The 16,110-nt window shown below is 44.4% G+C and overlaps 1 protein-coding gene and 1 pseudogene across 1 annotated transcript; one reads left to right on the top strand and one right to left on the bottom strand.

Annotated features, from left to right (window-relative positions):
* Positions 1–1,488: 1,488 nt before the first annotated feature.
* Positions 1,489–1,974, top strand: LOC100978846 (golgin-45-like; annotated as a pseudogene).
* LOC100978526 (protein mago nashi homolog) lies at positions 1,648–14,519 on the bottom strand. Its single transcript, XM_055097731.2, has one exon. It carries the CDS (start codon positions 10,223–10,225, stop codon positions 9,689–9,691), a length of 537 nt encoding a protein of 178 aa, XP_054953706.1. The 5' UTR covers positions 10,226–14,519; the 3' UTR covers positions 1,648–9,688.
* Between the last annotated feature and the right edge of the window lie 1,591 nt (positions 14,520–16,110).

Below are 16,110 nucleotides of genomic sequence, written 5' to 3'. Positions count from 1 at the left end.
ATGGAAGAAAGCAGTTCCATTACAGAGAGCCCAGGAGTTCAGCCAGGGAAAATGTTCACTGAAAAGCAGTAGAAGTGGAAGCTGTAAGAATATTAGGTCCCTCTGGGCATGATGGCTCACGCCTGCAATTCCAGCACTTTGGTGAGGCCAAGGCGGGCAGATCACCGAGGTTGGGGGTTTGAGACCAGCCTGACCAACATGGAGAAACCTAGTCTCTACTAAAAATACAAAATTAGCTGGGCGTGGTGGTGGGCGCCTGTAATCCCAGCTACTTGGGAGGTTGAGGCAGGAGAATTGCTTGAACCCGGGAGGCAGAGGTTGTGGTGAGCCGAGATTGTGCCACTGCACTCCAGCCTGGGCAACAAGAGCAAAACTCTGTCTCAAAAAAGAAAAAAAAAAAAAGATTATGTCCCAAAGCTACTATAACTTATGATAGCTCCAACAAAAATATAAAAATACAATAACACATGATAGCTCCAACAAAATTATGATGTCTCTGGGACATCATAAAGGAGAATTCCTTAGTCAGTCAGAGGGAGTTACAGAACCTAATAAGGAACTCTCAGAGTAAAGAATGTATTGGAGGCTGGCTCACGCCTTTAACCCCAGCACTTTGGGAGGCTGAGGCAGGTGGATCATGAGGTCAGGAGTTTGAGACCAGCCTGGCCAATATGATGAAACTCTGTCTCTACTAAAAATACAAAAATTAGCCAGGTGTGGTGGTGCGCGCCTGTAGTCCCAGCTACTCGGGAGGCTGAGGCAGAAGAATCGCTTGCACCTGGGAGGCGGAGGTTGCAGTGAGCCGAGATTGTGCCACTGCACTCCAGCCTAGGCAACAGAGCAAGACTCCGTCTCAAAAAAAAAAAAAAAAAAAGAAAGAAAAGCTCAAGAATTATGAAAGAAGGTTACTACAGGACAAAGAAGGTCTTTGAAACCAGCTCCGTATACAGAAGGAGGTAAATCATGAGATTAAAAAGTTGCTGGTGGCTTCTGTTGGGGATGATCTTCAGTTATCACTTTGAATGTCTAGTCCTTGAGAAAAATCAGCTTATTTTAGAAAATGAAGCCCTAGGTTGAAATACAGCTCAGCTTTCCAAACAGAACGTATGTCAATACAGTGTGATATATGGCAAAGTAAATTCCTTGCAAGCAGGGTAATGGCAGATGAGTTAACCAAGTCAAGAGCATCAAGAGCAGTTTTGTTTTTCTTTTTCTTTTTTTTTTTGAGATGGAGTCTTGCTTTGTTGCCCAGGCTGGAGTGCAGTGGTGCAATCTCAGCTCACTGCAACCTCTGCCTCCCGGGTTCAAGCGATTCTTGTGCCTCAGCCTCCCAAGTAGCTGGGATTACAGGCACCCATCACCACGCCTGGCCAATTTTTGTATTTTTAGTAGAGTTGGGGTTTTGCCATGTTGGCCAGGCTGGTCTCGAACTCCTGGCCTCAAGTGATCCTTCTGCTTCAGCCTCCCACAGTACTGGGATGACGTCAAAAACGTGATGCACGTGGGGCCATACAGGATCTCCTAAGTGAATGGGAACAGTTTCTTCAGGAAATGATAGCTACCCAGAAATTATTGGAGGAGCTCTTAGTCTCCTTGCAGTGGGGAAGAGGGCAACCTTACTCCCCTAATGTACAACCCCACAGCACAGCAGAGCTGGCATTAACAAATCACAAGTTGGCAAAAGCAGCAAATTCTCATCTTCTGGGAAACGTTGGCATTAACTATCAAAAAAAGATTCCATCGACAGTTGAATTCTGCAGCACCCCAGCTGAGAAAATGGCTGAAATGGTTCTATAAACTTTAGATCCAACTACCTATACAGAGAGCTCACCTGATAATCCATGTTTTGAGTTTTCACCAACCACCTTACTTGCTGCAAAGAAAAATTCTGGATGATTTCATCCCTAGGCTAGATATGAAAATATAACTTACAATTCCTGCAGTCACTGCCAGGGAGAACTTACTGCCCTTTAACAGTCAATATATTGGAGGCATGCTACAGGTACTTGCTTTTTACCCGAGAGTCATTATTATTTGGGAGCTGGGGTTCTTAGAATGCTAGAAGTAATATCACTTCCTATTTACAAAGTGTATATACCCAAAGATGTTTTATGTACTAGACTCCAGATTACCCCTTCTTAATAAATATCTCAGGGTAATAAAAGAATGAAACTGTATTTAAAATTTAAATACAGTTGCATTTCTTTCTTTGAGCTTATACAATATTTTAGAAACAGTCTACTTTTTATAAATATCAAGTTGGATATTCTTGTGTGTTAAACTGTATTTAATATTTAAAATAGAGAATACTTCCCAAGCGATACATGACGCTTTTCCTAAAGGACTCTAAAAGTAAAAGGTTCTATAACTTTCTTTTAAGCACTAAATTATTATTTATCTTACTGGATATTTTATATGAACAGTGTTAATTTAGTTACACTAAAGCAAGGGTAGGCAAACTACAACCATGAGTCAAGTATGGCCACACCCATTCATTCACTATTGTCTAGGTTGTTTTTGCTCTATAGCTGCAGAGTTGAGTAGATGCAGCAGGGCATGTATGGCTTGCAAAGCCTACAGTATTTACTGTTTGATCCATTACAGAAAAAGTTTTCTGACCCCTACTCTAAAGTAATTGTAGTAGAAGGCCAGAGGGCTTTCTTTCCCTTTATGGTAATTTTTTGAGCTACAAAAGAGCCTTGGATAAGTGAATGAAGGGATTAATCTTTTTAAAATAAATGCTATAAGTTAGAAAAAGAATAAATATTTTAGAGCCAAATTAACAAGTACTTCAGCAAAACATGTTAGTTTTATGCAGGGGATTCTGTATTCTGAATGGACACAATCTGACATAGATAAAAGAAACAGATTCTTAACTGTTGACTCTTCAGCAAATGCAACACACAGGAATATCCATTTGATATTTATAAAAAGTAGACTGTTTCTAAAACATTGTATAAGCTCAAAGAAAAAAATGCAACCCATCAATTAATATATATTATGTAATATATACTATTGTATATTTATTATGAGCCATATAAATACCCACTGATTGGCCTTTAAGAATAATTACAAAATATTTATATCAAATTATGCAAATTTGTTGCAGAAGTGCCTATCAGTAGAGAAGTCTTCAAAAGACAAACCTGGTCAAATAATAATATATTTTAATGTCAACTTTAAAAAGGCAATATAAAAATCCCCTCTTATCACAGATTACCTTAAGATATACTTTCTAATTGCACTCTGTAGCATCTTCCATTTCTAATCATGCTTTCTTGTCTAGAAATCTCCTTAAGTCCTACTTTTCCAACCAACAATGCAAGAGAAATTTTGCAAACTCCAATAGCTGGGGAAGCTGGCTTCTGGAAACAAGCTATTTAAAAGATGGCTTGTGAGCACTTGTAAAAGGATACGGGGGGCCAGGCGCGGTGGCTCACGCCTGTAATCCCAGCGCTTTGGGAGGCTGAGGCGGGTGGATTACAAGGTCAAGAATTCAAGACCAGCCTAGCCAACATGGTGAAACCCCATCTCTACTAAAAATACAAAAAATTAGCCAGGTGTGGTGGCAGGCACCTGTAATCTTAGCTGTAACCCTAGCTACTCAGGAGGCTGAGGCAGGAGAATCACTTGAACCCATGAGGCGGAGGTTGCAGTGAGCTGAGACCGAGCCACTGCACTCCAGCCTGGGCAACAGAGCGAGATTCTATCCCCCGCCCCCCAACCCAAAAAAAAAAAAAAAAAAAAAGATACAAGGATCCTTGGGCCCAGCCCAGTCCCAGGTAGAAGAGGCTCTGCTTGATTAACTCTTCTTTTGGGGTTGGATACCAGGCTCTACAGAAGAGCAATATGAAGATGTCTCTGTCCTTGCTGAAATTCAGCCAAGCAGCGTCTCCTCTAATCCTGGTGGGAACGATGGGGAAAGGGGAGTGGATGGAGAGTCCCACTAGAGGACTAAGTGGCTGTGGAAACCAACATGCCAGAATGTGCTGGCTTATGCATCTGACAACTTGCAGGGACATTTCTGCATGCTGTGAGGACCAGTGATTATTCCCAGCCAGTCATTTTTCTTAATGACTTGGACTCATCAAACTCATGGCCATTATGAAGCCAATAAAGTAAGTGGGAGATTTGAGGTTCAAAAAGACCTTAATAGGCAGTCATGATGGGAGTAATCTTACAAGGCTACATTTCATAGTAATAAACATAAAACCCTGAAACTGGGTCTAAAAAACCGAAACCTGTCTCCAAGGTGGGAAGATATGGTGGGACCACATGGAAAAGAGGCCGAGAAGACTCTAAATGTGAGTCAGCTGTGTGGTGAAGCAGCTGAAAGGAGTTACTTCAATCTCGGGCTGGACTGATAACTTGGGAGCTCAGAAGCTGGTGGTTTTCTGCCAATGTGGCTGTGAAGCACAGAAAGCTGGTCTCTGACGAGAGAAGAATGAAGCAATGCTCACAGTGGAGAAGAGATCCTGCCACGTGTCAGCCCGAGCCTGTGGGTGAGTGACATGAATTGTATCCTGGTACCTCGTGACACATTTTCCTTTTCTTTCTTTGTTTTTTTAAGCAAAACTTAATTTTTTCTTTTTTTTTAAGAGATGGGGTCTCACTCTGTCACCCAGGCTGAAGTGCAGTGGTGCAGTCATAGCTCACTGCAGCCTTGACCTCCTGGGCTCAAGCGATCTTCCTGGTTCAACCTCCTGAATAACTGGGATTACAGGTGCATTTATTTCCCTTCTCTAATTTGAGTTAATGCAGGTGGATTTGGGATTGGATTTGTAACCCAAGTCCTACTCAAAGCAAATGTTATAAGGACTGTGAGAGATGGGCAGGACACGACCCCTAACACTGAGTGGTTTGGTAAGATCAAGTGGTTGAGGCTGATTTGGGACTTTGAGGATCAAAATGAATGGAAATCTCCGCTTGCTTTTCCAGAATCTTCTGGTGGTGAGGAAGTGAGGGGGCTTCCTGGGCTGTACTCACTGCAAGATTCTTTTTAGTTCCAAATTTGCACTCCATGGTGAAAGCAGCATTTAAAGAAGAAAGAGAGAAACCCATTCTTCTTATATAGGTAATAGAAATGGGGAATGCAGAAGGAATGGGTTAGAGATTTCCAAGGGAACTTCTGTGGTCCTCAGTGACTGGTTAAATGCAGTTGAAGAAGGAGAAGAATGTCCATAGAATGTTAGTGTTGGAAACACCTTTGAAGTCATGGAGTCCAACCTTCCCAATCATTGTAGGAGAAAACCAAGGCCTGGGAGCATGGGTTGCCTTGCTGTAAGTCACAGGGGCTAAGGCAGAGCTAAGGTGAGAACCCAGGTCTCCTGACTTGTAGCCCAGTGCTCTGTACAGGACAGCAAAGTTTGGGGGCCATGATGGTCAGGAGGAGAGAGAGAAGTGGAGGTGGGAATAATTTGGTTTTATGTACAATCGGCATGAGATAATAAATGTAATAAGTCATCAATGTACCCAACCCACTGTCATTTGTGGGTGACAGTAACCATTAGATTGTGTAGTGGTTAGGACCCTTCTGGGTGCAGGAAACTTAAAACCCAATCTAAGCTGGTAAAGATAGAAGGAAAAGCTGGGTGTGATGGCTCATGCCTGTAATCCCAGCACTTTGGGAGGCCAAGGTGGGTGGATTGCCTGAGCTCAGGAGTTCGAGACCAGCCTGTGCAACATGGCGAAACCTCGTCTCTACTAAAATACAAAAAATTAGCTGGGCATGTTGGCACATGCCTGTAGTCCCAGCTACTCAGGGAGGCTGAGGCATAAGAATTGCTTGAGCCCAGGAGGTGGAGGTTGCAGTGAGCTGAGATCCCACCACTGCACTCAGCAGAGTAAGACTCTGTCTTGGAAAAAAAAAAAAAAAAAAGGATAAGTTACTGGCTCAAATAACTGAAGTGTCCAGAGGTAATGCTGACTTTCCAGGTGGCTGAGGCAGAGGCTCAAATGCCAGCAGGGCCTAGCTTCTCTGGCTGGACCCCATTCTCAAAAGTATCTCTCTCTGAGGCAGCAAAATGACTTCCAGCAGCTCCAGCTTCCCCACCTTGTGATTGCAAGTCTGGCAGAGAGAAAAAGGAGTGACCCCAGCTGGAGGCAGGCAACATAGTGGCCCCAGCCAGGACAGTGGGTTTTGCTTATTGTTATATGTAAAATGTTTATTCAGAAATAGAATGCTTGTTCCTCAGCACCACAAGGAAAAATTAGCATTCAGACAAGAAGTTTTCTCAGCAAGCCAATTTTACTTTCTGCAGAAACGGTGCTCCTTGCAGATGGAACAATGGTGGGAGCACACCTGAACAAAGGAGGGAAGCAATTTTTATCCTTTATGCAGCTTGTCCCTGCTACTGTGTCCTGTCTCCATTGGCTGGAGCCAGATCTCACAATCTAAACTAAAACCCAACAGGCTAATAATTTAAAACTTTTCTAAATAGGTAAAGGCAAGGGAGAACAAAGGAAAAGAGGAGGTTGCTTATGCCAAATAGGGAAGGGGCATAGGCTAAGAGCTGGGACATGCCTGTGAGCACGTCCGGCACAAATATCTTGGTTAAAATACAAGGACATAGACTGTATTACGTGCCTGTGAGCATGTCTAGCACAAGTATTTTGGTTAAAGTATAAGGAAATAGAATGCACTTATTCCTTTATATCTAGCAGCTACATAGGATAGGGCTTAACAAAGAGTTAATAGCACAAAGAAAGGAGGCTTGAAGGACGTTAGTCTTTAAAAGAAACTATTATTTCTAACATGATTTATTTTTTAACAAGAAGGAAAACTTTGAAGAGGAAACTTTTTACTTTCTACACTTACTGTTTGAGGCCTAGCTTGGGTTGTATGCTCACCCTAGGGTGGAGGGTGCAGTCCCACCCAGGCCACCTGAATTCAGAATGGCCTGGCCAGTATGTCAGGGCTCCTTATCACAAGCAACAGAAACCCTTTCTGCCTGCCCCCAAAACTCATATAGGGCGTGGGCTTCTCCAGAGGCAGATGCCGGTCAAGAGACAGGACAGACATCTATCTATGAGCATGGGGAGGAGTGGGCTCCCAGCCCGGATCCAGGAGAAGCGCTGTTGGGACAATAGGCAGCCAGCACCTGAGTCAGAGGTGAAGGTAGCCTCTAGCAGCAGTTGTCACCACCCCGCCCGTGCCTGTCCCACCCTTCAGTTTGTTCCAGCAAACTTCCACCTGTGTGTACCTGCATCTGTGTGCCTGGGGCTTTCCTCCCAGAACTGCAGAAGACCACTCTGCCTGTGGATGGAGCAGGCTACTGAAGAAGCAGCCACCAGGAGCAGCCCTCAGCCCTCAGGGTGGGTGTCTGAGGCCCTCAGCTCCCTCACACTTGGATGGGATGATTCTGAGGCATGTGTTTTAGACTGTTTCTTGGCGCTTCTTTCTCCCATGGGATTCAGTGCAGATGCCCATGCAGTGCTGAGCTCATAGCACAACCTCACTGTAAGTCCCCCTTCCGTGAGTCTCTTCCTCATTTCCATCCCCTGCACCTCCCACGTAAACCACTGGTGCTAGAACCCTCATCTAGTGCGTGCTTTGGGGTGTCCCAAACTAGGACACAGCCCACTCTCTGGGCCCTACCTGGGGACAGTGACTTCACCTGGAAGTCCCGCTCTAGACCCTTGAGATGGGCTGGGAAGGAGTCCCACACCAGGTCCTCAAACAGCACTGGAACACTTAGACCCACAGGTGAAGAAACCATTCCTGTTGCTGCAGTAAGGAGGGGGCACCAAGGGCTTGGGAAGGAGCTGCCACCTCTCCTTCAGCTGCCCCCCTGTTCTTCATTGGCAGCCCCCACGGACCAGGCGGGAGAACAGGAAGCTCCTGTGTGCCTGCAGGAGTGGGGGTCCAGGCATGCAGGCATGTGGCACAGCAGGGGTCACCTGTGGAGACCTCGGTGCCTGTAGGGGACCCCAGGTTTAGAAACAAAATTCTCATTTTATGATTCAAGACAATGAGAAAACAGTTCTTTAAGGAAAACATCTCTCTATAGGTTATATAGGTTATATTTTATAGGTTGTATTAATATTTTATAGAACTTAGGCTGGGTGCGGTGGCTCATGCCTGTAATCCCAGAACTGTGGGAGGCCGAAGTGGGTGGGTCACCTGCGGTCAGGAGTTCGAGACCAGGCTGACCAATATGGTGAAACCCCATCTCTACTAAAAATACAAAAATTAGCCAGCCATGGTTGCATGCGTCTGTAGTCCCAGCTACTCAGGAGGCTGAGGAAGGAGAACTGCTTGAACCTAGGAGGCGGAGGGTGTAGTGAGCCGAGATTGCACCATTGCACTCCAGCCTGGGCAACAGAGCGACACTCTGTCTAAAAAAAAAAAAAAAAAAAAAAAATTATAGAACCTATTCTGTGTATTCTGTGATAGGTTATATCTGTTTACTAAGGGCTGCCTGGAATAGGATGCATAAAATGAACCACTAGGATAAAAGAACTAACCCAGTGTCCAGTAAGCCCCCATGAAGGCTTCCTTCCATCTTCTGCACCCTCTGCAGCTGGAAAATGCTTTTTTAGAATGGCCTTCCTAAAAACCGAGCAAGTGGATGCTGCCCTCCAGTGGCCAAGTGTGCCCTTAAAGCATGTCAGAAGAGGACCAGGAAGCAAAATCAAACCCTTCCCCCCTGCTTCTTCCCAGTGCTCCACAGACTGCTCCTAATGGGAATACTGCTGGGGTATTCCTGGGGTGCTGAAGGGGCTTGGATCTGTGCCACAAAGGGAAAGCAGAAGCAACAAGGTGCATTTAGCAGGAGAAAAACAATAGCTAACATTTGCTGAGCACTTACTTTGCATTGGCCTAAATCTCAAATGACTGACATGCCTTTAATCATCACACATACCATTGTTATCTCAACTTAAAAAAACAAGGCCAAGCTATGTGGCTAATGCCTGTAATCCTAGCACTTTGGGAGGTTGAGGTGGGCAGATTGCTTGAGGCCAGGAGTTCAAGACCAGCCTAGGGAACATAGTGAGAACCTGTCTCTACAAAAAACCACAAAAATTGGCCAGGCATGGTAGCACGTGTCTGTAGTCCCAGCTGCTACTTGGGAGGCTGAGAGGGGAGATCCCTTGAACCCAGGAGGTTGAGGCTGCAGTAAGCTATGATCACACCACTGTACTCCTGCCTGGGTCACAGAGAGAGACCCTGTCTTTTTTTTTTTTTTTTTTTCAGGATTTGGTATGTTTTATTAGAGCAAATTTTTAACAAAAGGTGGCTTTTATTTACAGAATTTAATGTGGGGACAGTGGGGACTGTCCAACCCATGTGGACTCAAGTAAGGGTAACCATTAAGCCTGCTAATGTATTTTCTTATTTTCAGTTTACATACAATTTTTTTTGTTAGCTTCACATTAATAAAAAAACCAATATTGTAAATGACAAATAACCCTTCCCATCCCTTAATTAAATATACAAACAGCTTGAAAAACATACAATTTAAATTGGGTTAATCTTGAAGTGTAATCCAATGAGACTGAAAACTAAACAATTCAAGTCTTGTACCAAATAGTAAAATACTCGAAGGCCTTCAGGATCCTTTGACTGATTTACATCAATAAGAGAACCTATTTTTGATGTGGTAAAAGATATGTGGGCCGGGCGTGGTGGCTCACACCTGTAATCCCAGCACTTTGTCATCCCAGCACCACCGCCAAGGCGGGTGGATCATGAGGTCAGGAGTTTGAGACCAGCCTGGCCAACATGGATAAACCTCGTCTCTACTAAAAATACAAAATTAGCCGGGTGTGGTGGCATGTGCCTGTAATCCCAGCTACTTGGGAGGCTGAGGCAGGAGAATCGCTTGAACCTGGGAGGCAGAGGATGCGGTGTGCTGAGATCGCACCATTGCACTCCAGCTTGGGCAACAGGGCAAGACTCCGTCTCAAAAAAAAAAAAAAAAAAAGATATGTGCTCATCTCCAATTACAATTTCAAGCTCCTGTTGGCCAGCCCTGTCAGGGGGAGGCCACAAACCATCATCTTCTTTTATGATTTCATTGTCATCAATAATTCTCTTCAGTTCTTCCATTAAACTCTTGTGCACGTAAGCCTCTTTTCTGATCATGACATCATTTTTGTAATTGCTATTGTTGGCATATCTAAGCTTTCCATCCAGCTGAAATTCGGACTCCAAAAACTCATGCCCAAACTTGCCCTTGTGCCCTACGTAGTAGCGCAGGTAGAAATCGCTAGCCATAACCATTTTTGTCCCTGGGAAGCCCGCTGAAAACCCAGACAACCAAGAGACCCTTTCTTAAAAAACAAACAAAAACAGGAGGCCACGGCCTGAGATCTCCAGTGAGTGACAGAGCTAGGACTTGAAACTATGTTTCCCTCATCCCCAGGAGCGATATTTTATCCACTTCACCAGTGGTTCTCAAACTTTGCGATGCCCAAGAATTGTTTAGGGAGATTGGTAAAGAGGCAGCATGTAGGACTGTGTCCCCAGAGATTCTGATTATTTCTAAGAGAAGTAAAGACAACTGGGAATCTGTCCCTAGGACATTCTGGGTGGGGTCTGGTAATGGAAACAAGTTCATGGACCACCTTTGAGAAATGCTAGATTAAAACCTTATCATTACCAAGAGGGAGATTTTGTATGAATAGAAGAGAGAACTTTCTAATAGTCATATCTATATTCTGATCCAACTATTGCTGCATGCCAGCATTTGGATCGGTGCTTTCATATACACAATTTCATCTCCTCTTGGTGGCTCTTTGAGTAGGTGCCTGCAGTTTGCAGATGAGGATACCAGGCTCTGATACCTTCAAGAGAGTATTAATCTCTCCCTCCTTTCTTCTAATTTGGGGCCCTGCACCTGCTTCGTTTGGCATTCCATTATGTGCTTATGGTGAGTCTCCCTATGGAAATTGTGCACCTTGATGTTGTTGAAGGCCTTTGAGTGTTGTCTGGCGAAGGTCACAGATTGTATCTGTTGAGCTGAAATGCCCCATCTGCTGTGAACAGGCTTGAGCGATGAGGAACTGAGGGACCTATGGAGCAGCTGCCCCATGTGTCACTAAGGTGACATCAATCCTGGTGTCTGGAGCCGCTAATCCCTGGGGGAAGGTGCTGTGGAGGAGAGAAAGTGCTATAACTGGACATTTGGGAGCCGAGTCCTGGTCACCTTGGGGCTGCTTCTCAGGGGAACCTGCCAAGTGCTGTCAAATCAGAACATGTCCTCCGCAGGGAAAAGATCCCATGAAGGCAAGCCCAGGGTTGTCACAGGTTCCCAGGAACCAGAGTAGCCTGAAAGCTCTGAGGAAGGCTGGGAGCAGGGTGAGGCTAGCTATCTCACAGTTTGGGCCCTGTCACTCCCAGTTCCTCCCCAGAATCGGTAGGGCGTCTCTCACTTCCACCCCTGAAGGTGCTCCTCTCCTTACATTCTGCCCCTCACACTTTCCCTTTTTTTTCTTTTTTTTTTTTTTTCTGAGACAGAGTCTTGCTCTGTTACCCAGGCTGGAGTGGAGTGGTGCGATCTTGGCTCACTGCAACCTCTGCCTCCTGGGTTCAAGCGATTCTCCTGCCTCAGCCTCCTGAGTAGCTGGGACTACAGGCATGTGCCACCACGCCTGGCTAATTGTGTTTTGTATTTTTAGTAGAGACGAGATTTCACCATGTTGGCCAGGCCGGTTTTGAACTCTTGACCTTGTGACCCGCCCCCCGGTTCAGCCTCCCAAAGTGCTGGGATTACAGGCGTGAGCCACTGTACCTGGCCGCACTTTCCTCTTTATACCATGTTGTATTAGCTGATTTTTTTTTTTTTTTGCATGAATCAAGTGTCACTTTTATAATCATATATAAAAAAGTTTCATTTGGAGAAAACTACAAATGGAATGATCTCCAGGAAAGCAGGGTGTAGGGGAGAAAAACTAAGATCTTTCCTTCACCCACCAAGAGGTTCATGGCTGACACCCCTGTAACAAAAGACAGATTAACAAGAGGAAAGCTTAACAAATTTATTTAACCAAAGTTTTATGTCACATGGGAGCCTTCAGAAATAAAGACCCAAAGACCCAGGGAAAATGGTATTTTTATGCTTAGGTTTGATGAACAATGGACAGTTTTGGCCAGGTGCGGTGGCTCACGCCTGTAATCCCAGCACTTTGGGAGGCCGAGGTGGGAGGATCACCTGAGGTCAGGAGTTCGAGACCAGCCTGGCCAACATGGAGAAACCCCATCTCTACTAAAAATACAAAATTAGCCAGGTGTGGTGGCACATGCCTGTAATCCCAGCTACTCAGGAGGCTGAGGCAGGAGAATCGCTTGAACCTGGGTGGCGGAGGTTGCGATGATCAGAGATCACGTCATTGCACTCCAGCCTGGGCAACAAGAGCAAAACTCTGTCTCAAAAAAGACAAAAACAAACAAACAAACAAACAAAACAAAACAAAGAAAAAACCTCAGATGCCAAGGCGCCATGCTTTGGAGTATTGCAGGGGAAAAATAATAGCCCCCATGGGTTTGTAGTTAGAAAAGCGCCCCTGTTATGAAAGACAGACTAACAAGAGAAAAACAAACAGAAGTTTATTAACATGTATATTTTATGTATACATGGAAGACACTCAGAGAATGAATAGTTCTCAAAGAGGTAGCTTTGAATTCTAGCTTGTGTAGCATCTTCAACACAGAGCAAAGAACAGTCCATTTTTAGAGCAGTGACAAGACAAAGGAAAAGGGCGTTGAGTCTCTGGCGGCAGCGGCTTGTGGGGAAGGCAAATAAATGGCAGACAAAGACTAGTTAGTAAAGCTTATTAATGTAGATTCCTCTGGTACCATCTCCAGGCTGATAGGGTCTAAATCTGTCTTCAGTGGTTAACCTTTGTTCTCCCTGGTTAGAAAGGTGGTTGGGGCTGGGCAAATTGGCTCACGCCTGTAATCCCAACACTTTGGGAGGCCAAGGCAGGCAGATCACCTAAGGTCAGGAGTTCGAGGCCAGCCTGACCAATATGGTGAAACTCCGTCTCTACTAAAAATACAAAAATTAGCTGGGCGTGGTGGCAGGAGCCTGTAATCCTAGCTACTTGGGGGACGGACGCAGGAGAATCGCTTGAACCCGGGAGGCGGAGGTGGCAGTGAGCTGAGATCGCACCACTGCACTCCAGCCTGGGTGACAAGAGCAAATCTCCGTTTCAGAAAAAAAGGGGGGTTGGGACACCTTTTGTTGTTGTAAGTCTATGTCCTACATTTAGGCAAATAGAGGGAGGTCAGGGAGCTTTCCCACATCTGCTCAAGGATCCTTCATACTTTGGGGCGGCATGTTCTGGACTCCTGCAGTATTGTGTTCTTAACCCCGGCAAGGTTAAGAGGGGTCATTTTATTTCAAAGAAAACGTCTCAGGACCCAGTCTGGAAAATTCTAACTTGGAAATTTAAGGTCTTATTCTGTTAAAATGGCTTTCAGTTGTGAAATAGTAATATAACAATGTCATCCTTAAAAACTTGTAAAAAAAAAACAAACCATAAGATTATTTATTAAAATAAACACAAAACTTAAAAATCTCATAGAATTTTAGTTCCTGAACACGGGCAGGTCTAAGTGCTCCAATTTGAGACACACTTACGTGCGACACATACGGATGTCAAGTTGATGCTAAGACGCCCCCATGGCCCCCAGGTATTACCAGGCAGGTGCAGATAACACTGTGTGAAGGTGTGGAGGAGTGCTGAGAACTGAAGTAGTAGGATATAAAGGAAATTATAGGCTTGAAGTTGCAGGCCGCAGGGTCCGATTGCTTGTGCTCAAATCCTAGCTCTGTCCCTTGCCAACTTTGTGTCCTTAAGCAGCTTTAATTCTCTAAACCTTGATTTTCTCATGGAGTTAAAAATGACCTCTGTTTTAAGTCTCTTTGGAGGGTTGAATGAGGGGGGAAAAAAGGCAAAGCATTTTTGTAGAATACTGGCACCTGGCACCTGTAGCAAGCCTTCTAAATGAGGAAAAGGTGTTGCAAGGTCTACCCCATACCCTTATTGCAAAAGACAGATTAACCAGAGAGAGGCATAGCAAGGGTATTCAGGGTAAGTTTTACATGATGAAGACACAAAGACCCGGGGGTATGACCCAATGGTAATGAACTGGAGGGATCTTGGCAAAGCCTGTTTGTTCAGATTCTTTCTGGCCTCTCTGTGAGGCATGTCCTCGCCCCAAATATGGGGTGGGACCCTTTTGCAATGAGGGTCCTGTGGCCACCTTGAGGGGAAGGTAGGTCAGAGGTCTCTAGGTTTTATGGCTGGCTTTGCGGGAGAGGAGTTCTAGTTTTTATGACACACCTTGGGGAGGAGAAATTCTAGTTTCTATGAACTGCTTCGGGGAGAAATGGGAAAAGAAGAAATGAGGGCAGGAGAAGGTCAGAGAGAGACTTTGCTTCTGAGGCCTTCTAATCTCCTTTAGTTCAAAGTACTCAGCCTGCCCAAGGTCCAGACTTCAGGGTATTGTTTTCTGAGCACCGAAACTATCAATGTTTACCACATTAGAAATGAAAATTAAGAAAAAGTTAAAGTAGTATTTATTAATTTAAAATAATGAATGTATATATTGTTATATTTATAATAATAATTTTTTAAATTATATCTTCCAAAACAAAAAAGTGAGAAAATCAGTATTATTTTAAAAATAATTTTTAATTTTTGTGGGTACATAGTTCATGTATATATTTATGGGGAACATGAGATGTTTTGTTTGGTAAGAAGTGCAATGCATAATAATCATATCATATAGAATGGGGCATCCGTCCCCTCAAGCATTTATCCTTTGTCTTACAAAGAATCTAATTCTACTCTTTTAATTATTTTTAAATATACAAATAAATTATTATTGACTATAGTCACCCTGTGGTGCTGTCAAATACTAGGTCTTACCCATTCTTTCTATTTTTTTTTTGTACTCACTGACCATCCCCACCTTCTCCCCACCCTCTTACTACCCTTCCCATCCTCTGGGAACCATCCCAAATCAGTATTTTTTTTTTTTTGGTGTGACCACACCTGGCTAATTTTTGTATTTTTAATAGAGACGGGGTTTCACCATGTTGGCCAGGCTAGTCTCGAACTCCTGACCTCAGGTGATCCACCCGTCTCAGCTTCCCAAAGTGCTGGGATTACACGTGTGAGCCACAGCACCTGGCCCCAAATCAGTCTTTTTAATACATTTTTTTTCAAATCTATTTAATGTCTGGCTTAATAGAAACCAGCTGGACACTCATATTTGCTTCTGCATTCAATCTACTGCAATATCACATGTCATACAGCCTCTGGAAAATTCTGTACACACAAGAGAATGAGAGGGCACAAGAGAATGAGAGGGCAAAATACTAATGTCTTAGTGTTGCTATAAAAATAGTTTTGATCTTGTGGGGGAGAAAAAGTAATATCTTTTCCTCACCTGTCGCAAGGTTCATGGCTGACACCCCTATAACAAAAGACAGATTAATAAGAGGAAAGCATAACAAATGTATTCAATATCAGTTTTATGTGACTTGGGAGCCTTCGGAAAATGAAGACTCACAGACCTCGGGTAACCTGTGTTTTTATGGACAGCCATGCAGAAGTAGGATCGGAGCACAGGGAGGGAGGATCTAAAATTTAAAAACTGGGGGAAGTCAGAAAGGCCTGTTTGCTCAGATTCTTCTTGGCATTCCCGTGTGACATTTCTTTTCTCTGTGTATGGTGCAGGACACCTCTCACATGAGGGTCTTCGGGGAGAAGGGAGGGAGAAGGTCAGAGAATGACCTTTCTAGGTTTTGCTGTTTTCTCAAATGCCCGAGTGCCATATTTTGGGGTAGGATTTCTTTTTCTTTCTTTCTTTTTTTTTTTTTTTCCTGAGATGGAGTCTTGTTCTGTGGCCCAGGCTGGAGTGTGATGGTGCAATCTCAGCTCATTGCAACCTCCGCCTCCCGGGTTCAAGCGATTCTCCTGCCTCAGCCTCCCAAGTAGCTGGGATTACAACGGCGCACCACCACACCCGGCTAATTTTTTTATTTTTGTATTTTTAGTAGAGATGGCGTTTCACCATATTGGCCAGGCTGGTCTCGAACTCCTGACCGCAGGTGATCCACCTGCTTTGGCCTCCCAAAGTGCTGGGATTACAGG

The sequence above is a fragment of the Pan paniscus genome, chromosome 15 (genome assembly GCF_029289425.2).
Source record: "Pan paniscus chromosome 15, NHGRI_mPanPan1-v2.0_pri, whole genome shotgun sequence".
In the NCBI taxonomy this organism is placed as follows: domain Eukaryota; kingdom Metazoa; phylum Chordata; class Mammalia; order Primates; family Hominidae; genus Pan; species Pan paniscus.
Note: the sequence above shows the minus strand (reverse complement) of the source record. Positions and strands in the feature narration are given on the sequence as shown.